The 25,350-nt window shown below is 37.5% G+C and overlaps 3 protein-coding genes across 3 annotated transcripts; all 3 read right to left on the bottom strand.

The window, feature by feature from the left end:
• Nucleotides 1-5,155: 5,155 nt before the first annotated feature.
• Nucleotides 5,156-7,358, bottom strand: LOC147859344 (uncharacterized). Its single transcript, XM_087326474.1, has 3 exons — nt 7,238-7,358; nt 6,169-6,263; nt 5,156-5,902 (listed from the first exon to the last, which is right to left on the bottom strand). The coding sequence occupies exons 1-3, from the start codon at nt 7,307-7,309 to the stop codon at nt 5,290-5,292; spliced, it is 780 nt and encodes a 259-aa protein (XP_087182600.1). The 5' UTR covers nt 7,310-7,358; the 3' UTR covers nt 5,156-5,289.
• A 4,969-nt stretch (nt 7,359-12,327) lies between these two features.
• On the bottom strand, nt 12,328-16,765 carry EMB1687 (ribonuclease P family protein / Rpp14 family protein). Its single transcript, XM_087326581.1, has 3 exons — nt 16,540-16,765; nt 14,249-14,386; nt 12,328-12,696 (listed from the first exon to the last, which is right to left on the bottom strand). The coding sequence occupies exons 1-3, from the start codon at nt 16,691-16,693 to the stop codon at nt 12,545-12,547; spliced, it is 444 nt and encodes a 147-aa protein (XP_087182707.1). The 5' UTR covers nt 16,694-16,765; the 3' UTR covers nt 12,328-12,544.
• A 1,077-nt stretch (nt 16,766-17,842) lies between these two features.
• LOC147859346 (uncharacterized) lies at nt 17,843-21,464 on the bottom strand. The gene is made up of 2 exons (XM_087326371.1): nt 18,890-21,464; nt 17,843-18,264 (listed from the first exon to the last, which is right to left on the bottom strand). The coding sequence occupies exons 1-2, from the start codon at nt 21,443-21,445 to the stop codon at nt 18,229-18,231; spliced, it is 2,592 nt and encodes an 863-aa protein (XP_087182497.1). The 5' UTR covers nt 21,446-21,464; the 3' UTR covers nt 17,843-18,228.
• Nucleotides 21,465-25,350: the final 3,886 nt, after the last annotated feature.

Below are 25,350 nucleotides of genomic sequence, written 5' to 3' on the forward strand. Positions count from 1 at the left end.
ATATTGTCAACACCTTGCATTTGACTTACATACATTCCACACCTTTTCTGCTTTAGGTGAAAGCCAAGATACTGATGCCATTGCATGTTGTTGCCTCTCTTCTATGTACTTTTCCATGTGATATATACATACATCACATTGTTCATTATAGTTTACGAGGGCATCCCTTCACATGCCTCTCATCCATTCTTGGATTTTTTTTTCGCTTAGTTGCCCTTTAAAAACTTGGTTTTTCTATCATGTTTTCTTCACACGAAGAAACTTCAAAGTTAGGGGATCTCCCTAGTTGGACACATATATGCATATATGTATGTTCTCTTTACTCATGATTGAGTTCTCTATTGTCTTTATTGCAATACCTTAAAACTAGGGGACACATGCTTACATTCTTAAATGTATTTTTACGCATTGTACTTACGTATCATAAAACCTTGCAACTATAACCAAATTTATGTCTCCATTATGGAAAAGGGAGAAATTGCTAAGTTGACACATGTGGTTTTGTGGAATTGGTTGGTAACATCGAACACACATCTTAAAGCTTAGCTGAAGTTGTGCTTCCTCACCCAAATCATGTGGGGGGGCTTGGTCAAGCGACATGGGTAGAAATAGTCATCAACCGTTCCTATGCTAACTAATGATCCCATTATCACTAAGACAAACTCCACTAATTTCCGTTATAACGATAATTTAGCTAATAGATTACTTGTTTTATCTAAGAACTTATCTAAACACTCAAGTGGCAAGAAAGAACATAAATAGAATAATTACAACTCTATTCATTAATTTACCCAACTTCATACAAGTGATTAGCATAAGGCTTAGAGCAAAATCCTTAAAACTAATTGTATGTGCCCTTGAATCGTGAGAGAGAGGGGTGATGGAGCACCTCAAGCCTCGAGTGGAAAAAAGTGAGAAAAGCCAAAGAGTTGGTTTTCATATTTCCCTTGCAATTAAATACTTTTGTCGTTGTCCCCTTTCACATTAGGGGAAACAATACCCTTTTCTATGCTCTCTCTCTCTCTCTATCATGCGAGGAGACTCGTTGCATACGCATATTTGGCCTTGAGAACTTCCGGAATGTAACATTGCATCTGGCCACATTCAAGTTTAATTTCCACACATTGTCAATTTGGTCTACTTCCTATAGAAATTCCTCTCACAATCACAATGAGCACTCTTGATTGCAACTTTTATCATTAAACTTCTTTTCGAAGTTGAGAGTCACTTCTCTAAAATCTAGATATATTGTTTCACTTTTGGTTCCATCTGTCATATTTGACCTCCAAGGATGATAATAAAATCAATCAATCTCTTCTTGATGATGCCAATGTGTATGTTGATGAAGTGTATGGCAAGTACTTAATACAAACGAAAGCAAGTCATTTCTCATACTCCAATTGAGCCATAGCACCAAGATAAAGCCATGTTGAATCCCGACACCTTTATAACTCTCTCATCCATCTACATATGTCTCCCAATGATCTTATAGTAAACATCATTTGTTGATATTTTTGGAAGACTCCCATTCCCAACAAATGTTCAATCAAGCTCTTATGATCCTTCATCCAATTCTAGGGTTGGACCTTGCAATAGCCCTAAACCTTGAGCCTTATCTTGAATATGATTATATCTTTTTGTAATAGCAAATGTCGACCTTCTTATTCTAAACATCACGAATCGTTTTGCTTGACCAACTTGGCATCTTGCATTGTTAAAAATCCTAATGGAGCCACCCAATATAATTGAAGATAAAAGAGCCTCCTTCCATATCATCTAACTGTGGTGTTGCCAAAACCTCAAATTGCAAAGCATTAGCACACATCCTCCCTTGATAAATTTTAACACTCTACCAAATTGCTACTGTCATTGTGTAAGCCACATATCCTCATCGTTTCTTTCTTTAGAAATTCCTAATTTTCAAGAATGGAACCAAACTTGTGAACAAGATGATTCTTGGAAGGATCTTAGTTTAAGCCATAGCCTACTAACAACAACTTGGGAACATTTTAGATTAGAGTTCTAAAAAAATTATGTACTAACTACTTTTGATTGTAATACAACGACAACAAAAATGTTTGCGTGTTTATATTTAACTTTCTTCTAATTAAATATTTTCATTTGTTTTATAAATAAACATGGATTGTTACCTTATTGAAGGCTTAATAACATGGTTTTACCTTAGACAAGCTACACTTTCTCAAAGGAACTAAAACACCCAACGTATACCCAGTAAAGTTTCCTATTTGATGTCATACTTCAAAGAGACATTGTTGTGGGGGAATTTTGTGGAATTAGTTGGATTCTTGTCAGAAAATTGTAAATCTAATGCAAAGGAAGGAAATGTTATTGTCTATAACCTTGGGGTGAAAACTATGCATGTATGTATGTCCATTGTGCAATTTGTAAAGTCAATGTTATCACATTACAAACTTGTTTATTTTCTCTTAAGACCTTATGCATAGCATAGGCGAGTCTCCTCCAACCAAACCACCCATCCAACAAGGTTACTGCAAGAGATATGGAGTGAAGTTGTAGCCACTCTGAAGAGCCAATATGATGGCCTTAAAGGTGGCTCCGAGGGAGTTGAAAGACAACGCATAGCCTTCATCCAACAATGGTCGTCCTCTCCCTTTCTTGAGTCAGTGGGCTTCCACATTAGATGGAACTATCACGTCCCTTTAGGGATTTGTACATAATCGCCTCATTTGTAAAATTTTATAACTAATGGAAGGAGTTTTTTTTTTGGAAAAAAAAAAAAGTCTTTGACTTATTGTCATGTCATTTATAGTGTTAAGGGAGGGTTTCTAGTCTTTTGAGGAGCAATTATGTTGCATTTTTACATAACATTCCAAGGAGAAAGATTGTAGTGCCTACACGAGCAATATACTTTTTGTGAATGTAGGTTATTATTCAAGAATCGATAAGAAATTGAGTGATACAAATATTGATAGATTGAGCAAATCCAACCAAAAAGATGCTCAGATTTATCATTGACATCATGAACGTAAAATTTATTCACTTTATCATGAAAGGTGTGGATGATATTTGGGTTCACGGTACAATTTACTCTACCATTTTTATGGGTGAGGGATCGAGGGTTTCTTGTAACTTAGGCCATGTGAATATAACATCACATATTATTTTATACTTCAGCTCTTGTGATTACATCCATAAAAGGAGTGCATTGAATAAAAGGATTTGGCCCATATGTAACAGTAGGGAAAAAAAGAAGACATGTAATCAAATCTCTACAAAAGGCTCACGAGCATAGAACTAGCCTATTATTGTGTGTTGAAGAAGTCTTCAATTGGGTCCACACCATGTTCCATCTCGTGGAGGAGAAGTTGTAGCCAGAAAGGCAATGCATCGCGTTGTGCTTAGAACATGTAATTTCATTCTATCATATGAAATGTGCTTTAGATATAAAATATTATTCTACATTATTTGTTATGTGACTTATTACATTGATATCGAGGAATGTCACAACCCATTTTGATGTAATCATGAAACAAAATGTCGTAATTCATAGGTCAAAAAGATTAAAGAGGTTGATCATCATCAAAATATTCTTATCAGAATGTTCTTTTCTAAATAAGAGAATGCCTTCCATAGCATGAACACCTCATCTTAACATTTGGGCCCCATTCATGATTCAACCAATGTTTTTGAAGTCACAACTTTAAGAGAATTAAGCCAAATACTACTACACCATGGGATGCACGGAGCATCCAAATTATTAATATATCCCACTTGCACCCACTCTAGTGTGGTTGTCGTTATCTAGTGATTTCTCTCCCTTCTCTTTCTGCATTCTATATCATAAGATCGTACATTGGGATTGGGCCTTGCTTTCTTGGTTTACACAACTCAGTTTTCCGAGTACCACCAATTAATGTTGAGCACTTTGTTTAAGATGAAATAAACAAGCATCTAGACACAAATGCACAAGCTTGAGAGCACATTGGAAATACCATCATTGATCCAATCAAACAAGAAAATATAAATCGGGCACGAGAGATGTGCTCATACCATCAGACTATTGTGATTGACATGACTTAAAAGCTTCAAGGCACATGCTCCCCATTTCCAAACACGACATTAGTTTACATTTTTGCCGAGAATCTATTGCCAATTTTCGAATCCAAATGATTTATTTACAAATGCACACATGAAAATATTTATTGATATTGTAATGAGCTCAATGAGTCATTGTTCAACATTTGCTAGTACAATACACATCAAATCACCTACCATTATATTCCATCGATGTAATGCGAAATAAGTGATGGTGAGTAGTTAGTCAAATCAAGTGAAAAATAAATCAACCATATTATGTAACATTGTTTTCCACGTATCTTTACAAATACCACACTCAACCCAATTGAGCTTATGTTGTCCTTTGCATTAAGCATTGCTTGCTTCTTCTAAAATCTATACCCTCCTCTCTCTACACCTTATGTGGAACTCAATAGTCAAGGCAAGTTATATATTTCTATTCTAAATACAACGTTTAATAGTTTAATGGGGCACGGTTGGATAACCTTTTCCAAACGATAACGTGCAAGAATTCTCATACATTAAAATTCTTAGGTAATCTTCAAGTCAAGGAAATGAGCATCTGGAATAAATTTCATACATAGTCTCTAAGTGGTATGCCTAATAAGAAGTAACCAATTTATATCACAAGATTATATGTCAACAACATTGTTTTATTGCCCCTAACAATTTACATTATGCATGAGTGTCATACAAGATTGCAACATAGGTATGAAGTAAATGCTAAGTGAAGTCATAATCCCATAATGAAAAGTCATGACATTTGGTTTCACACTTCAATTATCCATCGAGATGGAATGTCACAAACAATCCATAAGTGTTTTGGATCTCGCAAAATATCTGAGAGAAAATAAATCCCTTGCATGCAATGTATACCCACCAAGTGGTCCAAACAATAATTAGAAGCAATCATGTTAGAAATTCTATACCAAGGCAAAGATTCTGAGTACAATTTGACATATGGATGATGAGGTTAAGTAAAGGATTGAACTTTTTAAATTTCAACAGGCAGATAAAAATAATGTCAACATTATAATGTTTAACCTTACCCCTTCGAAATGTGATCGATCTACAAAGACAATCATAAGCCCGACCATTCAAGAAACAAATTGTGATGTATTCAGAGATGAATATTTACAAGGAAGCCCGGCCCATTAGGGACAGAGATACATAAAGAGAACTCCAAAGAAGAATTCTAAAGATCGTTCACACCAAGACATGCACTGATCATCAATGCACTAACCTATTGAGCTCATCATCAACCTCTGCAAGAGCAGCCATTATGTAATCCTGCATACCTTCCCATCCATCATTAGCATGACTATATGAACGTTCCCTACGGCTATAGCTATGGCTATGCCGAGAAACGATGCCTCTTAGATGGAAACCTCGAGGACAAAAACTGATTGAGCTACCTCCAAGATTGGTAGAAATCTTTCCCTTACTATCTGATCCTTCCAATATGTCCGCTCGACACAATGGACAGCATCCATGGTTTCTTTTGATCCATGGAGTTATGCAATCAGCGTGGAAACGGTGATGGCACGGAAGTGAAAGCAACTTATCTTTAGCAATGAAAGTTTCTAGGCATACGGGGCATTCACTTTGATCTGATTCTTCTTTACTTTTCTTCCATAAGTGCATGGGTCGAGTGGGTTTATATACCACTTTCCGGCACTTTCTCAGGACAGCCAAAGCATTCACATGCTCATGCTCTTGAGTAGTTCGAGCATCCGTTTCTCGGGTATTTGTATTGGATACCATTTCTCCTGTTGTCATTGTTCTAATTTCCGTGTTATTATTCATCATAAACCGCATATCTGATGAAATTGAACTCCGAAGCCTGTGAAACAAAACTGAGGATCTTAAATCTTCCTCATACACATGAAAAAACAATAAGATACCATGAAAAAGAGAAAGGGAGAACACCAAAATACCTATAATCTTTATGAAATTACCAGAAGACCCTGGGGATCCCTAAACTACAACCAGAATACCCCTATCTACTAGTAAGTTTTGCTCAAAATCAAGGTGTTCATCTAGTATTTTTGGTAACCAAGGAGTGTGATAGCATAAATAATATCCAGAAGGTGGAAAGTTGTATTCTACCGTCTGGATTCTCTGCTTGTGAACATGAACTCATCCAGCACAAGATTGAGAACATCCATGGGTAGTATGGGGCGCATTCTTGAGTTCTCCAAGCTCTGAAAGGAAGAAGAAAATGAATGCATAAATCAACATAAAAACCATTCATGACAGGATTTCTCGAAATCATACTGGCAGAACACATATAACACCATCATCAGTTCCACTCACATGGTACAAGGAATAAGATTCTATATGATTCTCTGGGAACATTACACGAGGGAATCTAGAAGAAAATCATTCGTAGATCTTGGCAGCAGGAAATCTAGACAGTGGGAAACAGGTTTTATCTCAAAATTGACTAAACGATGAAAAGGTCTAGAAAGCAAAGAAATACATACATCTTGGCATCAGTATTTTAACACAGATTACTTTATAAAGAAATTTCAATCAGCCAATCAGTCTAAACACTCATTAAAAATCATGACAGATAGAATTTCATGGACAATTAATTATGAGAAATCTATGATTGGTAGAGAGATTTTAAGGAAATACTGAGATTTGAAAGGCAACAAATTATAGAAAGTCCCGAACCACATCAAACATCCAGAAAAAGCTTGAATATTTTGTTAAAAATATTAACTTGATGGTCAAATCTAGTCACAATGGCTATGGATTCTTATCATGAGTATGTAATCCATCTCAGGAAATACATTAAATATGTAAAGACATAAAATAAAAGAAATGATTACCTATACATAAAAAGAGTTTTAATCAAGAAAAAGGAAACATTGAATCTTACGGTAAACACTTGAGGACCATGAATAAGATGAAGAGACAGTAGAGGCAAAAATAATACGCAAAGTAATCAGGAAACTAAGAAATTCAGCAGACGGTGACACAAAAGTACACAGAATTACGGAAGGAAAAATATATATGAGCGCTAGAGAGACAGAGAGGAAGAAGGACGGAAGATTGATTATCAGACATGGCGAGCGATCGATCATTTCTACTCTTTCGCTGATATGTGATGAAAGAATATAAGATTGGGGGGGGGGGGGGGGGGGGGGGGGGCGCGGGGAGAGGGACATACTGATGAATTGAAGATGTGGCGATGTCGGAAGCGTGTCCAAAACGAAGGAGATCTGTGTTGAGAAGAAGCCATGGAGAAACTCTGATGATATCAGAAAACGCAAGAGAGAGACAGACAGAGGAGTATATGTGTGCCTATGCAGTGTTTCTATGTATGTATGTATGTATGTATGTATGTATGGTATGTATGTATGTATGTATGTCTTGTCTGTCTGTCTGTATGTATGTATGTATGTGTGTGTATGTATGCATAGTACGTAATATTCGTGTTCGTTTGAAAACGAATACGTATGTTATTAAAACATTCTTGTGTTTTTTTTCACTTTTTACCTTAAATTTTTACCTTAATAAATAATGTTTTTCATACTCGAATGATAAGAATGTTCGAGTGTGCGAATAAACGAATGGTACGTATGCTTCATACTATGAATGTATGTATGTATGGATGGATGGATGTATATGTATGTATGGACGGATGGATGAATGGATGGATGTATGTATCAGTATGTATGTATGTATGTATGGATGGATGGATGTATATGTATGTATGGACGGATGGATGAATGGATGGATGTATGTATCAGTATGTATGTATGTATGTATGGATGGATGGATGGATGGATGGATGGATGGATGGATGGGTGTATGTATGTATGTATGTATGTATGTATGTATGTATGTATGTATGTATGTATGTATGGATGTATGTATGTATGTATGTATGTATGTATGTATGTATGTATGTATGTATGTATGTATGTATGTATGTATCATGTATGTATGGATGGATGCATTGTATGTATGTATGGATGCATGGTTTTTATGTATGTATGTATGCATGCATGCATGTATGTATGTATGTATGCATGCATGCATGTATGTATGTATGTATGCATGCATGTATGTATGTATGCATGGGTTGTATGTATGTAGGGGTCCACATTACCGACTCCCGAGTGATGCATATGTATCACATCATCTTGTTGTGTCTAGAGAGATTAATTTTGCGTTGCAAATGTAAGTCCTTGTGTGGAGCTAGGCTCGCGTATTGGGGCCGGATTATGCCTCAAGTTTGGGTCTTATGATACCCTTGTGCATGGTGAGTCTTGGGGATAGGATCAAAGTTTGTGTCGAGGTTTAGGTGTGCGATACACTTTTGGGTCAAAGTTTTTGTTTGGGTCTTGGTCTAAAGTTGTCCTTGTGTCTAAGATCTAGGGTTTGTGTCGTGGTCTAGGTGTGGGGTTGAACATGTGTAAGGCTCATTTGAAAGTTGTGTCTGGTTCTAGGTTACACTTTTATTTATCTAATTCTAAGTCTGGTATTGGGTCTTGGCCTAGGATGCACAACGGATCTTTGTGTGCACACCTAGGCCTTGGTCTAAAGTTGTGTCTTGGACAATATCTAGTTTTTAGTTTTGTTGGCCTAGGTCTATATTTGTATGGGGCTCCTAAATTCTAAATTTGGGTCATCCTTTTGCCTACTCCCATTTGGCTCTCCATTCATGTGAGGCTCATTGATGTGGAAGCTATGATTTTTGGCTCACATCCAATCTTAGCTATTACTCAATCATATTCTAGTATTGTTTTTTCATAACTTGCCTCAATCATAGTGGTCTTGGTCTAGTAAGGTAATTAATTAATTTCAAAGCTATGATTCTAGGTTCACATCATCAAGCATCCATTATTCATCATTGATCAACAAACCCCAATTGTTAATCAACAAAACTTTGTTTTAGTCTACCTCATGTTTGTACCTACTAGAATTTTTGGATGACCATTGAATAGAATCCAACCTTTTCTTGTTCACGTTACTTGCACTTGCTCTTTATCATTTATCATAATTTGAGTTTATATCAAGTAATTATCACGTAATGTTGTTTCTTGTGGTATGTCAAAAAACACCATGACATATTACTTCTTTATCAAATTTCTACATAGGTTAGAGTAATGAGTGGCTCACTACCTAGTGTGCACTCAACTTTTGTTATTTTGCTAATCACGTGGTCCTCGTTCATCATTAATCATTATAAAGTTTATAAGCTCAGAGTCATCACCAAAGTTTTACTTCACAAAAGGTCTGGGTAGTTTCAAAGTACTACTTTAGGTGGTTGCAAATACTTTTAGGTAGTTAGAGAAAAGGTTTAAGTAGACTCTAGAAGACATTTGACTATTTTCTAACATGTGTTGAAGAAGACTTTTATATATACTCTAGAAGACCTCACTCTATGTTCAATGATCCAAGAAAAAAGTAATTACAGGTTGGTCAAATGGATGAAGACAAATAAATCCAAGTTTACTTATCCAACTTTATCGATTCAATTTAATACAAATAGTTTATTGGGGAGAAATATATTTATTTATAAGGAGAAATTTCAATATTCCAAAACTTCACTACCCAAGATTCGAATACTTATACCTCCAATTCTACATGTAATTTGCATGCGAGGTAAAGAAAGGTTCCTCACATAGATCATATGACTACCAAGATGTTAGATAGGATTCATTCAACATCTTTGGATATCAAGGAACCGATATGGTTAATGTAAATTGTACAAATTTGAGACTACATCACTTACTTAACTTGATGGGCTTCTAGAAACCTATTGAAGCACTAAATGAGATCGCAATATTAATGAAAACGGTTCCAAAGTCATGAACCTTATGCTGAACAAGAGAGTTGGTAAAATGCGCTAAGGTGTGGGAGTGGTGGGGGATTGTGGGAAGGGCATTGATGCGATTGCTTGCATGGCAAAGCATGTTATAGAATGGGTAGTGTCATAATACATGTGTTACCCGTGGGTTGTAATGGAGGTTTGGAGATCATAGCTCCCCTTTGATTGACAAACAACAATGTAATTAAATGCTAGATGTGCACACAATCACACCTTAATTTTAGAGTTTGAAGGGATGCTATTTCTTTTTAGATAATTCATTCGCAGTTATCTTAAGAAAACATTATGCACTAAGCATATCCTTGGACATAAGGGAGCAAATATATACACTCGTGGCCAAGGATTCATCATAGAATTCCTCTACCAACTCATTAACTTTTTGGGTGGCCAACAACATGCATACAACATCATGTTATAGAGATTTCATGTAGTGTCGTGTGATTTATGCTTCCACATATGATGCATGAAACGTGGTGGCCATAGCTCATAGCCATAAGAGTTGAGCAACCTCATAAGTTATTGCGGTTTGGGTTACTTGTAGCTTAGTTCTAATTACTTGTTGTCGAGGTCTTGTTCCCAATAGTTAGGGTGCAATATCATTTGTTGGTCTTTTACTCTTGCATTGGCAACGTTGTGAGATATTTTGATTTGGGCGGCCTATACCTTACTTTTGGTGCTTGTTAATTGTTGAATATGTCTTGTTCTAAACATTAGGGGGTTCCAAACCTTAGTTTTGCTCCTAGTTACTTTTTGTCTAAGTTGAGCAACGTCGTGAGCCATTTTTGTTTGGGTGACATGTACCTTACTTTTGGTGCTAGTTAATCGATGTCTGAGGTTTTGTTACAAATAGGTATGGGTTTGTATCATTTGTTGGTCTTTAATTCTTATGTCAACTATTGGTTGAAGTTGAACGTGCAAGCATGAGATAACCTTAGGGCCTTGTGCACATTTGGCTCCATTAGTGTATTATTGTAATTGTGATAATCGATGTTAGCTATAGAAGTTCGATAACCTAGTTGGACATTGTGGTTTGGGTGTCTTGTAGCTTGCTATTGGTGCTAATTGTTTGAGTTCTTGTTCCCAATGCTTAGGGTGTTGGTGGCATTCAACTCTTGCATTGGAGTTTATGGAAATTGAGTGCACAAAGCATGTGATTGACTTGGGACCTTGGATATGTCCAACTCGACTAGAGTATCATTGTTGTTGCAATGCTTAATAATTTCGTTGTACCCATCAACCACAAGAGTTGAGCAACATTGGTTTGGGTGGCATCTAACATAGTTTTGGTTCTAGCACAGTGCTATCTAAGGTCTTGTTCTCAGCACTAAAGTGTCGTTTGCTTGTTGGTCTTCAACTATTTCATGGTATTATCATTGTTGTGGCAACAAGATTGTTGACGATGAACTCTTGTGCCTAGAAGTGATGTGTGCTCTAGATGACCCATATAGATTCTATGAGTCCTCTTAACCTCCATGAACTTCTAGTGTGAATATACTAGTATGATCATATAGAGGGGCTCACCCAAGTTCACCAACTATAACATTCAAAATATATTCCTGTTTGAGCAAGTTGCAACTCAGGCACCTTTGAGCAAGAAGTCACATACAAGAAACGAAGACATTAAAAGTAGTTTCAAATTTGGTCCTTAGGGTTTATCACGAGTAGCATCCAACAAATGAAGACATTTCTAGGACAAAAAATTAAAGAAAAGTATGAGTCCTAAATTTCTTCTCTCAAATATCAATGATATGATCTAGCCCTTCATCCACTACTAGAGTGGACTCAAAGGAATCTACAACTCTGCAATACTATCTATCATGTTACCTTCACCTGGAGGATATATCTTCAATTTACTAACATGAACCACAACATGGATACAACCTCCCACTAGCAAATCTAGCTTATAAGCAACATCACCTATCTTATTTATGATCTAAAAGATACACGTGTCATAAAATCTATCAATAGCTTCTCGCGTCTGTGCAACAAAGAGTGATATCAAAGCGTAATGGCTTTGTTTGATCAAAATCAAGTTTTTACCGATAATCCTAGATAACGAGTTCTAACCAAAACTAGTTAATCCCTTACTATCAGCTATTTCTACAATATAAGAATAGGGTGATGAGTTTATTTGACGTCTCAAGTTCTTGACCATTCTCTAGCTAAGTTATGAGCGGATGCAATGTTGACTTAGACCTTATACTCCAACTCAGTCTCAAGAAACTGACATCCCCTTTGAGCCTCAAGTGACAAATGGCAATCAAGAAGACTCGAGTCGACCTTCCAATCAGTCACATTCCCCGTTCTAAATTCTAAAAATAAGTTGGTCAAAGACTCCTCACTTTCTCCTTGATTGAATATGGATGCTAATGTGGCATTAGCCAAAACCTTTATCTTTCTTTTTCTATTTGGACAGTTGAAAAATAAACAAAGCATATCGGAAAAATAACACTGTAAAATGTACAAACAATTCTTACATCCACATAAGTGAGAACTACAAGCACCTTCAGCTATCTGCAACTAACATCAAGGCCACAAAAAACTTCATAGTAAATACCAGATTGCTAATAAAAAGTTGAAGGGTTGCTTGTTCTCCACCTAGAAATCGTCGAACATTGGTTTGGATAGTTTCAAGTATCAAACTCCTATCTCAGATATCCTGTCTAATGAAGTATTGGCAGCCTTAAGCTGCTTTGCAGTCAATTGATTTTTACCTGTCCTTGAACTTAACAAAGTAATTTTTGCTTTGTCATATTCAAGAGCAACGCGCTTGCAACATGTGACATTCCCTACAAACACAAATAAATAGTATCAAAAGACAAAAGGAAACAAGATAACTCCCATCATACATTTTCAGCCAAAAGTTATTCCATTTAATCCATGAAGAATGAAACATTTCCAGCTTCTCTAGACAATTCTCTAGATAAGAAGGCAATGAGATATGCATGCAGATGGCATACAGCACCTTACTTTTTGGTTTTTGGATATATTAGAAACCCCTGAGTGCAAATCCTTTGGTCGCTAGTTCAAATTCACTCCAAAACAACAAAATATTAGGTTCAAATCTAAATTATGGAAGAGAACCCTCTCCAAACTAAATAGTTTTTCCCTGGAAAAATCCAAAGCGCTTAACTGCCTTCTTGCAATGATTAAATAGAACTAATAGAACAATGTATGTCAAATATACAAGGGAGCTGGTGGAATCACAATGCAACCACCCAGTGTTAGCTGATAGCACCAACTAGATGCTACGGAAGTTCAAGGTACAAATAATTTGAGATCCCTAAGAAACACTAGATGCTATGCGCAGAAATTTTACGACTCCATTAGGAATGGACAACCCAAATGACAACTTACTTGGATTCAGCCAACCATTTTTCTCAACCACCAGATGACTGGCTGGCGGCATGGAGGCAATGGACCATTGATGCTCACTGCACTTTCATAACCCTAACACAATACATAGCCTGGATGATACTCCATGATAAGTATGCGATGCAGAATTTGACCAGGGCTTGAAAACTCAAGTATCAATTGGCAGACAGGATTTTGGTGAAGTAGTGAAGGTACTGATCTTGTTATGATACAGATTCAGAATCAAAAGGCTAAAATTAAACTTCCTCCCATAATGACTGAGACTGAAAATGAAAATTGAAAACGCAGACATAAGAAACAATCACATATCAGGTCAACAAATCCAGCATGTAGCTTTACATGAAAAGCATTTTTTCTCATTTTCTTCCTAATATAATTCTAGTCTTTTGGTACATGTTGGCTATATAGGCTGTAGGTTGTGCTCAATAACTCATTTAGATGCATTTTGCATTAGGACACCCCCACTCTATAGTGCCCATGCTATCAAAGCTTTAGCATCTAAGTTTTACAAAAATAATGAAATGTTTCTAAATTTTGGAAAATAAAGACAGTCAATAGTAGTAAAATCTTCAATTCTTTGCTTTTCAGCATTTTCCAAAAACAGCCTAAAAATGTGCACATAAGTGATCATTAGGCAGGACATAAGTGAACAGCCTAAAAATGTGCACTAAGCGATAAAGATTATACTTTCAATGAGCTTTTTTGGGTGTGCCTATATTTTATCAAGATTTGTTTTTGTGGGTGGTCAGCATTAACAGATCATAATGCAAGAATGATACATTTCACCTAGTTTAACAATGTCCATCCCCTCAAAACTATACATGTTTGAATTCTGTCAGTCTATAATTAAAAAAAGGTCACCCACCAAAACACTTCCAGCTAAGCAATGTCATAGGCAACAGATTAACAAGAGAAACATAGAAAAGCCTTGCCATTAGCAAGGATCACAAGTTTGAGGTATCTCACCACTCAAATCAAGGAGATTGAAGAAGAGTGGGTAATTGTTGATACTAGTAATGAATGTTATTGCACACCAAATCTTCTCATATTCTGAACGGCCACATCTGATAATACATAATCTTGTAATTGGGTTTACATACTTCACTGCAACAAGAACAAAAAGATTCAGAAGAATTGTTATGAAACACAATAAAAGAAAGGGAGATAAAAGGAAACTCAAATATGTCATGAAATGATATGATGACAAGAATCTACAGAGTGATTAAAAACATGCAATATTTATTATTCTCAGTATCAAACATGAAAAGCCTGGAAAAATGGTCTCATCGCTATTCAATCATCAGTGCAGAATAGTGAATCTCATAAAACAGCTAAGAAATCGTATTTCTATTGCATCTCAAGATGCAAAGTGCAGGAAACAGCATTTTGTAAAATAAATTCTCTAGTACAACTTTCCAATTTTGGCCAACCCATAACCGTGGACAGTTCATAAACTGCTGTTGTCACGATGAAACTCAAAGCTAAAATCAAGTGTGTAATTTGAATGCATGTTCAAATTCATGCAGCACTAGCAAAAATGCCTACTGAGAGGACATCAACAACAATGTTGCCAGCAGAAATCTCTTCAATGACACACTCACACTAAGGCATACTCATTCTTCTTCAAATATTCAAGATTCTTCCTCAAATCTTAGAAAGAAGGTGCAACTCACACATAAGGTGCACATAAAGCATCTAAAGAAATTCAGCACACTCTCAAAAATCTTGTGTGAACATGACTTTATCATCAGAAAAACAGCCACTAAAGAAGGTTATGAAAGCATATATTATGATATGAGAACTCGTGTTTTGGTCATGTTATCTTTCTTTGATACACTAACTCTTGGGAAAAGAAATTGTATACATCCTTGGACATTGGCAAGCTTCTTATGAAGAATGGATTCCATCTTCATTAACTCTCTAGTGGAAAAGCCTGTTCTTAATATTTCAGTTGTAGATTGAGTTCATAAGGACATCTTGTTCATGTGGACTTGTTCCAAGTGGTCAAGGGAAATTATCCCTTCATTTCTTTACTGATCACATGACCACTGCAATTATTCTCCATGAACAATCAACCAATGAAGAAATTTCACATTAACAAATTTCATATATGCTAACCATAAGGTTGCATAGCACAACTTCCTCAGGTGGGAGATGTTGAGAAGATTACAAAGACAAAATAGAATCCCTTTCAATCCGCGGGATGTTCTCAATAACACTATGTTGTGCATCAAAAAAGAGAACGCTTTAATGATCAGATGAACACAATTCCAATCGTAATCTCTTCATATATAAAAAAGAATGAAACAAAAATTCTAATCAAACAACTTGATCACAATGTCAAAGATTTGTTGTTTGCATCTGACAATTATGCACAGCCCATAGAATCGGACGAAATTAAAAAACAAAACTATACTCTTGGGAGGGTAGTGAATTCCTCCTCCTGCAAACACCCATTGACACGAAGACAAAGGTATTGTTGTTATAGACTCCCAAATCCAAAAGGAATTGTAAATATCCATAATAACATTGCCCCCATTTTCTTCAAGTCATCTACCCCCCTTTAATTCCTAAAACTATATTTTCTTAAGTTTCTTCCTCCCCCCCTCCCAACATAAAACAAAATATCTACAAACACAAACAATGTAAAAGAAACAAGCATATGTGGCCTACTTTGCTTCAATGTGCCAGAAACCGAAGAACATCTCACATTGGAAAACCTTGCAATGAAGACATCAGGCATGATTTTCACGATTTCCTACAAGGTTGTATTAGTTTGCAAGAACAGAACCATCACCATGGACATTTGGAATTCACTTTGCCCATCTATTCGGTCACAGAACCAAAACTCAAGGAGGATACAAACAGTGAGTTTGGGAGGAGTGCTTTGTGACAATTGTTGGTCCCACAGGACATATTAACCCCCTCACTGACATTAACACATCATGATGATCATAAACGACTCTCTTTCTCTTTCTAGCTTAGCAATTAATGCCGCAGCATCAAAGCCATAAAATAAAGAGGTCAATCCTTACCATGGGCTCGTCCCTGTTCCCCAAGGATGTCATATTTCAGTCTCTCACAGGATTACAAGAGATGAAAAACACAATAACCAGATGTTTAATAGGCAGATAAGATCAACTAAACTATCAAAGACTGGGTTGAGGCTAACTATTGCTTTTCTCTTCCGAAACTATTGATTCACAAGTATATATATTTCCGTGAGAGAGAGAGAGAGAGAGAGAGAGAGAGATGACCTTGCAGTGTAGATTGAGAAGAGCCGAGCCCAAACTCTCCAAAGGTGTGCAGGATACTGTCCTTGATGGCGGTAGTGAGAAGAGAGTGGGTTAGCAGGGGACCTTCTCCATCATAAAACAGCTCCAGCACCATGTATCGATAGTTCAGCACCATTTGTCGTAAAGATTTTCTTCCTTTCTGTCTGTCTTACAGACCCCTACAGGGGCACATACATAAATATTATTTCTCTGTATGTGTATGTATATACATAGATACCAGGAATCGGCAGAGTCTCGGCTCAAGCCTGAACCGAACCGTTAAATCGTTTTGAACAGTTTGGCGGTTATGTTTAGGCTTGAGCTTCCTTAACCGGTTTGAGCTTAGTTTAGGATGGCTCAAGCTGAACTGCACCAATTTGGGCCGAACCGGTTAAGGCTTACTCGGCTTGGCCAAACCGGTTACGTTTGGACAAGGGCAAACTGGTTAAGCCAAAACCAAACCGTTGCTGATTCCTAATAGATACATTACACCATACAAACATCATTAATATACACACATGGCTGACATAGATGAGGAATGTGTTTAGAGTTTCTACAATGACATAGTTCCCAAAATTACACTTGGGAGTTAGTTTTCCGATATCCCCGAACACATACTTTGTAAAGGGGGAGATTTTTCTTCATGGATATTCTAGTGTATAAGCAAATCACGCCGAAAAAATGGGTTTGTTTCATCAAAATACATTTGAGACAATGTTGTTATCTCGATCATAATTCAAAATCAGTTTCACTAAACACATTCTATGTGAGTACATCCCCGATTTCAAATATGCCAAGGGAGTGAAACTATAATGCCAAACAAAGGGTTCTTGATGAAATTACTGTAGGTAAAGTTGGCAAGTGGATGAAGATAATCAATCAATACAAAATGTGTATGTATGAACTATAAGTCAATGAAACTTAAATAATCAATCGATACAAAATGTATATGAATAAACCATATGTAAATGAAACTTATGTATGTAAAATGAGTGGCCCAAGAGATCTATAAAGTCAGCTACTTATTGTTGCACAGCCCAAGCCATTAATCAATCAAGAAGTAACATTTATCTTATCCTTATAAAGAAAAAACATTAAAGTGAGGACAAATCACTTTGTTCTTGAAGATTGCATGTAACAAAAACCTAGATAAGAGGCAATCAACAAAGCCAACAAGAAGGTTGATTATCATAAGCGAGATTGGTATCTTTCAAAGCAAGTAACAAGACATGATGTCAACACAATTTCAACAAAAACACTCACTTTGTTTTACTTGGAACATATGGATCAAGTATAGACATTTATTAATAGGAACTATTTTCACTCTCAAAGTTTTGAACCCTCAATAAACTTGTAATTCTTCTTGACCAACAAGCAAAACAATGGCAAGTTTTGCATATTTTCTCACTTTAGTAAATCAAGATATCTTTAAAAGGTATACAAAACCTAGAACATGGAGGGTTTGCTGATGTAATTCAATTGAAGTGATCTTATCACAATGGCAGTGGCCAAATAGCTCTAAGTATTAACTAGCATTACAATCTAGGGAGTTAAAATTAACCAAAGCTACAATCAAAAAATGTCACAATTTAAAATACAAACTTCATGATCTTGATGTTCAAACATACAAGAGTCATAGCTCTTATTACAAAAGGATCTAGTACGTAAGTTCTAATCACGGGGTACAATCTTGAAGCGCCGCCTCTCCTGCAAATAAATTTCAAATAATGTCAATTCAAATAACATACATCCAAGCATGTTTATAAACCCTAGAACACCAATAGAGGGAAGTTTTCAGGTTTAGATCTTAAATTGTGACCCACATATCAAATTACAAGTCACAATTTTATATAGCATAACAAAGGCTGATTATCAAAGACAGCATAATAAAACAATTAAATTGCACATCTCCAAATCATGTGCGAAAAATATGGGGCAAAATTTAACTATTTTAAAATGAATGCTTAAACCGTGAGTGCCTTTTTACTGTGTTCCATATAACACACATCATCCCTACCACCCCTTTAAATAAACAATTATACTCAATTGTCCTTATAGTCCTTCTACATAAATATTTCAAGAACCAAGAACTCTCTCTGAATGTAACAAGCTTAATATTCCAAGGTCTTCCAATATGCTTGAGTATTTTACCATAATACCCCTAAGTTTTCAAACTTCAACAGAATAACTCTTATCTCACAACGAAGAACATTATGAATGCAACTAAATTGATAGGTGCAAATCTTAGTTGATATCTACCTAAAGAAGAAAACCTATGCAAAATGGATTGATACAAGCATATTGGAGATGGAGAGAGAGAAAGAGTGCATACCGATCCAGAGAGAGCTTGTTGAGTGTGAGCAGGGCAGAACGCAATGACGATGGCAGGGGTCTTAGAGACACCGTTGCCAATACGAATGTCAAGAGAGAGACCCGCATCCATGGCACAGGACACATGAAACGTTGACGTGCAGCCTACCTCTGTACATTGAATGCAGGCACCCTTACCACAACCATCAAAACTAGTTTCACTATTGTCGGTGGTCTTATTAGGATTAGTAGTGCCTTTCTTGCAGAAGATGCAAGGAAGGTTCCATCGCCAAGAAGGAACTTGACTACATTCTATTTCTTCTCTTTCTCGAGCTTTTCTATAGAACACTTCAGGCACGAACAATGCACAGGATAGATGTGCCCATCCTCCCCCAGTTGTCTCCTTCATCGCTCCTTCTCTCTTTGGGCACAGGCAACAAATCCTAGAATTATCACAACCATTGATGTTTGCAACTGTTGCTAAGCTTAAAGTATTCTGTTTTGCCTTCTTCTCCACGCATTGCTTGCAGAACCAATCACCCTCTGGTATGCCATCTATGAGTGGATAGCCGTAGCAGCTTGCGTGCACCATCACATTGCAACCATCACAGAAGACTATAGGATCCTCTTCATCTGCATCTTCTTCCATGCACACGTCACAGAACACCCCATCCTCTTCATCTTCATCTTCATTTTCATCCACTTCTTTGCTTTCCCTGTCTTCTTCACCACATGCATTCTGGGTTTCTTTGCATGTGTTATACTCACCAGTATAACAGTCTTTGTCTGATTTTGTGCAATCCTCTAACAACACATTCGAACTATGATGATTTTGATCTTTGCTAAATTCTTCTATTTCACCATTTGAGTAATGCTCTTTTACTACAGACACTGCATAGGATCCCATTGTTTCTTCGGGTCGTGCCTTCTTCAAACAACACACATTCACCTCATTTTCTTCTGAGCATGAATTATCTTTCTTTTCAACACATGAAATATATGAATCGTGTCCTTTAACCTTATCTTTATTTTCCACACAGGGGTTTAATGAATTATGTCTTTTGAACTGGTCTTTGTTTTCCACAGAAATATTTAACTGACTATTTCTTTTGAACTGATATTCTTTATTCACGGATAGTTTTGATTTAAACCGGTCTTTCTCTTCCAGACATAGTTTTGATGGATCATTTCCTTTCAACTGTATTCTTTTCTTCTTCTTCAAACAGAGTTTCTCGCTGGGATATTCTTCACCTTTTAACTTCAAACCGTCTCTGTTAACCACGACCTTCTTCAGATCTGTTAATTGATGATCATCTCCATCTTTCTTTAAGTGACAAAAGCTGGAAGACTCTTTTTCATTAACGAAAATAGCCGTCTTTTTCAAGCATAAATTGGTTTCAAGGATTTTTCTCTTCTCTAATGAATTCAGATCATCCTTTTTCAATTTGATTTTTTGTGACCTTTCTGCAATTCTCTTCATTAATTCTGAGAGCTTCCCATCTCTTTCTTTAACCAGTTCTCTTTTCTTCAAGCATAGGTCACCACCACCTTCCATTAACTCCAAATCTTTTCTCCTTTTTGATGATGAACTCTGATCATTTTTTCTTCTCGAGATAACTTTGGTTAATTCTTCTCTTTTTCTCTCCTTTGCATCAATGCGTCTCAAATCCTTTTCATTAACCAGATCTCCTTTCTTCAATTTCATTTCTTCATTGGCTTCTCTTGAAACAGATTCTTCCCTCTTCCTTGACAAAGAACTGTGGTCATCCTCCATTTTCAGACAAGCATATGTTGCTTCTTCTCGTTTTCTCTCTCTCACCTCTACATTCTCTTTTACACCTTCTTTCTTCGAGCTTATATGTCTATCTCCATCCTTGGAATATTTCTTCTCTGTTTTTTCTTTATCTGTTTTCATTACCTTACTGGATGACTGAACAGAATTCGTTTTTGTTATCTTTGCAGTCTCTTCGCTTACCTTTGAAAGCTTCGGTGTCTTCTTTGCATCACCTTTCTTCTCTGATTCTCTTAATTTATCAGGCTCCGATGGCCTAATCATCTTCTTATTGCCCTCGGCATTCTTCTGAGCTGATGCAGGAACATTCTGCATACTAGTATTTAATGGACCGAGAGATGATCTAACCTTGGAGATCTTAGAGTTTAGCACTGAGCATGAAATATCCGAGGCCAACTTCAGGCAATGATTGGAGGCCAATTCCTGAAGGATAGCGGGATCAGGCGGAGGAGAAGCAGAAGCGAAGCTATGGTTAATTATCTTTTTGAATGGCGCCATTTCGTTCTCTTTGTCGTCGTTTTCTTCTTCATCTTCCAGTGAGGCGAAGAACTGGAGAGCACAGACACGTTTCTTAGCAGGAAGGCAACATACCTGTACAGGAGGGCGGTGGAGGTGATCATCATGGGGCATGGATGGAGAATTCGGGAGGTGCGTCTTCTCCTTCTGAAGAATTTTGAACCGTTTGAGAGGGGGGAGGCCATGGAACCTCTGGTCTTCGTCCTCGGCGCCGCTGGGGTCCTGAGGTGAGAAGAGTTCGCGAAGGAGAAGATGCTTCTGTGCAGCCATGGGAGGTGGGGAGGGAGCTGAATGACAGGATACTCTCTCTCTCAGTTGGTCCTTTCTTCTTCTTCTTCTTCTTCTTCTTCTTCTGCTTCTTTCTGCTTCTTCTTCTTCTTCTTCTTCTTCTTCTGCTTCTTTCTGCGTTTTTTCCTTCGACGAAAGAGAAAGGCTTCGAAATTTCTGTGTTTTCACAGTTCGAATTCCTCGCTTCTTCTTTTTTGAATTTTCGGCCCAATTCGAAATTTTGGGCCTGCCGCGAAAACCTGCTTTTCCCGCCAAAACCACCTCCTTCTAATTGCAAACCATTTGCAATTCATTCAATACATACATACATATTGATATACATACATACATACCTACATATTGATATACATACATACATACATGATACATATATCCCACCACCGGCTCTCATTTGGGGTTCTTGACTTTTGGGTTATGTAACTCTTGAGCGTGTTCTCACATGTCCCTTCGCTCCACGTGGGCTCGCCTCAATGACTCCTCTTGTGATGAGGGCTCTCGGTTCCATAACGAAGTGAACTTCAGCAGACTAGCGCGTGTAAGAGTGTCCAAGCTAATCACCTCGGCGAGGGATATCACGATGTCCTATTGCCAATGTAACATCTTCCTCGTATGGGTCAATTGAACGGACGTCATTGGATAGAGGTGTGGGTTTGGACTCGAGTAGTATCCCCTTTGGGATGGTGATTGTCTTGGGGTTATGCATATTACTAAATTCTAGCACCGACTACCAATGAGTATGTATGCTAATTACCACCAAAGATGGAATCTACCCCATTAGGACATGATGTTGTGGTGAGGATGATCTAATCCTAGATTGCTTTCTCTTCCTTTGAGCTTCGAACCTTTGATGACGGTACCTCATGATTAGCATTAAGGAGCAAACAACCCAACAAATGTCCAAGATGTAAACCAACTCCTTTTCCTCCATTGCAAAGAATATACAAGCACAATATGAAGAGTTGGAAAGAACTTCAAACATGGTGGAAGTTGCGAGATTTTCCCTTCGACAATCATGGGAAGATCGAGGCATATGCACCAAGCTTAGCCTTTGTTGCATTGCAAATCATAAATAAGGGAATCTCGTTATGAGACGAAAGGTGGAGAAAAAAAGTAAACAAATTTATCCATGACATATTCCTTTTTTCCATATAATAATATTGTTCACTTGGCTATCTTGGGTTCAAATATATTTCTCGCATATGTTACACTCTTCACCCTAATCTTCCATGTAAATTTCATTTAACCAAAATCTTCTCTTGAGTTTTGTCTATCTCATCTATATCCTACATTTTCAACACACACACACTCACTCAAATTTGATGCACACATGAATTTTTGACATATTCTCACCCATTAGAGTAATGTCATGAAATGTTTTCCATTGTCAACGAACTGACGATATCAAAATTTCTACCATGTCTCTTTCTCTAAAACATTACTCAAAAAAGTGGGCAGACATATGAAGATATGATTTTCCTGAAACAACAATCCTTTTAAGGCAAATGGAAGGATTTGTTAGTTTTTGTGGAGAGAAATGACAAAATGGAATGGCAATATGTACCCCCGCGATGGTTGTTCCCTCCATAGGGGGAGGTTGGTTTCAATTAGGACATAATGGGGGATCTCTTACCCACCACTAAATTGTATCATTATAGGCTTGTATTTGCTTATTGCATTGGTAATGGAAACTATGGTGTAGTTAATAAATAAACAAATAAGTGGCTAGACATATTGCTTTATTCGTGCACCAAGTGGCCCCATGCATGTGAAGAGTACATGTTAATGAAGAAAATGTAACACATACATATGTGACGTGTTGTGGTTTATACATAAGAGTCGATGATTTCTAACATATTCTGGAGTTTCCTAACCATGGCACACACCGATCACCCATTTCCCTTTGAAGTTTGTAATAATGTTCGTTCATATGGGCGTTCACGCAAAGTAACCTAATCATTTTGCCATAATCATGAATACGCTTAATTTTGGCAACATAATTGGTAAGTTGATCATCATTGACATCACTTCTTTTCTCATGTTAATGTTGCTCGATGTGATTGGACTTGTTGCAACACCAATGTTATGGTTTGTGTTCGACAACTTGCTCCGTGATTCACGTATTGTGAACCTTAACCAACACAAAAACGTTCTATTACTTATAGCTATTACATTGTAAGTTTTTACAAGGACTTTGTTTGATTAAAGTTGCTCATTTTAAAACCTAATGATTAATTATGATTTTGTTATTCGCAAGTGATTACCAAATGGCAAATATACACGTTATCCAAGTGACGAGCATCATTTGATGTTTGGTGGTGACCATGTGTAGGTATGGGGATACCACAAAAATAAGTGATAAGCTTGGCAATCTATGATGAACTCTCATACATTTTCTTCTCGTTGATTATAATACAGTTTCTTTAAATCCTATTTTCCTTTCCTAATTCACTCTTGTTTATTGCTTCGACTTTGATTGAGTTCTAATACGATAAAGGAATGACTAGAAGGAATATATCAACATCGTGCTTGTGCTTGTGAATATTAGCATTGCTTAAGTGCATTATGAGTAAGAAAAAGGAATGTCCCGATGTAAGGATACGAGCTCGACAAGAAAGAACGATAACAAGAAGTGATGTATGGAGTATGGATTCCATTACCATGGATATGACGAGACCTGCAAATGTTATATTTTACATCAGACGCAACATCCAGAAGCCATTTATAAAATAAATGAACGAGGTACCTTCAATCAATAATTGTGTTGCGTATATATCGTAGGCTCGTTAGGGCATTCACTTGTGCATGTGTGTGTGTGTGTGTGTCTTCCTTGTACGTTTGGTCGTCTTGTGACGAGGGAGCGTTTCGGGTGTGCCCATGCACCTCTCCTCCTCATAAAGACATATGAGCATTTGTGTGTGTGTTTGTGTCTTCCTTGTACGTTCGGCCATCTTGTGACGAGGGAGCGTTTCGGGCGTGCCCATGAACCTCTCCTCCTCATAAAGACGTACGAGCATTTGTGCGTGTGTTTGTGTCTTCCTTGTACGTTCGGCCATCTTGTGACGAGGGAGCGTTTCGGGCGTGCCCATGAACCTCTCCTCCTCATAAAGACGTACGAGCATTTGTGCGTGTGTTTGTGTCTTCCTTGTACATTCGATCGTCTTGTGGCGAGGGAGCGTTTCGGGCGTGCCCATGAACCTCTCCTCCTCATAAAGACGTACGAGCATTTGTGCGTGTGTTTGTGTCTTCCTTGTACGTTCGATCGTCTTGTGGCGAGGGAGCGTTTCGGGTGTGCCCATGCACCTCTCCTCCTCATAAAGGCGTACGAGCATTTTGTGCGTGTGTTTGTGTCTTCCTTGTACATTCGGTTGTCTCGTGACGAGGGAGCGTTCGGGCTTGCCCATGCACCTCTCCTCCTCATAAAGACATACGAGCATTTTGTGTGTGTGTTTGTCTTCCTTGTACGTTCGGTCGTCTCATGACGATGGAGTGTTCGGGCTTGCCCGTGCACCTCTCCTCCTCATAAAGGCGTACGAGCATTTTGTGTGTGCGTTTGTGTCTTCCTTGTGCGTTCGGCCGTCTTGTGACAAGGGAGCGTTTCGGGCGTGCCCGTGAACCTCTCCTCCTCATAAAAACGTACGAGCATTTGTGCGTGTGTTTGTGACTTCCTTGTATGTTTGGTCGTCTTGTGACGAGGGAGCGTTCGGGCTTGCCCATGCACCTCTCCTCATCATAAAGGCGTACGAGTATTTGTGCGTGTGTTTTGTGTCTTCCTCATATGTTCGACGTCTTGTGACGAGGGAGCGTTCAAGTGTGCCCATGCACCTCTCCTCCTCATAAAGACGTACGGTCATTCGTGTTTGTGTTATCGTCCCCTTGTGCGTTCATCT

The sequence above is a fragment of the Azolla caroliniana genome, unplaced genomic scaffold, assembly GCF_043228905.1.
Source record: "Azolla caroliniana isolate FFs.n. ecotype wild unplaced genomic scaffold, voAzoCaro1.0.p SCAF_10, whole genome shotgun sequence".
NCBI classification, from domain to species: Eukaryota; Viridiplantae; Streptophyta; class Polypodiopsida; order Salviniales; family Salviniaceae; genus Azolla; species Azolla caroliniana.

Coding starts and splice junctions, on each gene's coding strand:
- LOC147859344 (XM_087326474.1), bottom strand. CDS start 7,309: ATGGCTTCTTCTCAACACAGATCTCCTTCGTTTTGGACACGCTTCCGA. Junction 6,264..7,237: donor GCCACATCTTCAATTCATCA/GTATGTCCCTCT, acceptor TCTTCCTTTCAG/AGCTTGGAGAACTCAAGAAT. Junction 5,903..6,168: donor ACAAGCAGAGAATCCAGACG/GTAGAATACAAC, acceptor TTTGTTTCACAG/GCTTCGGAGTTCAATTTCAT.
- EMB1687 (XM_087326581.1), bottom strand. CDS start 16,693: ATGGTGCTGAACTATCGATACATGGTGCTGGAGCTGTTTTATGATGGA. Junction 14,387..16,539: donor TTCTCAATCTACACTGCAAG/GTCATCTCTCTC, acceptor TTCTTGTTGCAG/TGAAGTATGTAAACCCAATT. Junction 12,697..14,248: donor CAATCTCCTTGATTTGAGTG/GTGAGATACCTC, acceptor TTGTGTTTGTAG/GGAATGTCACATGTTGCAAG.
- LOC147859346 (XM_087326371.1), bottom strand. CDS start 21,445: ATGGCTGCACAGAAGCATCTTCTCCTTCGCGAACTCTTCTCACCTCAG. Junction 18,265..18,889: donor AACAAGCTCTCTCTGGATCG/GTATGCACTCTT, acceptor ATTTATTTGCAG/GAGAGGCGGCGCTTCAAGAT.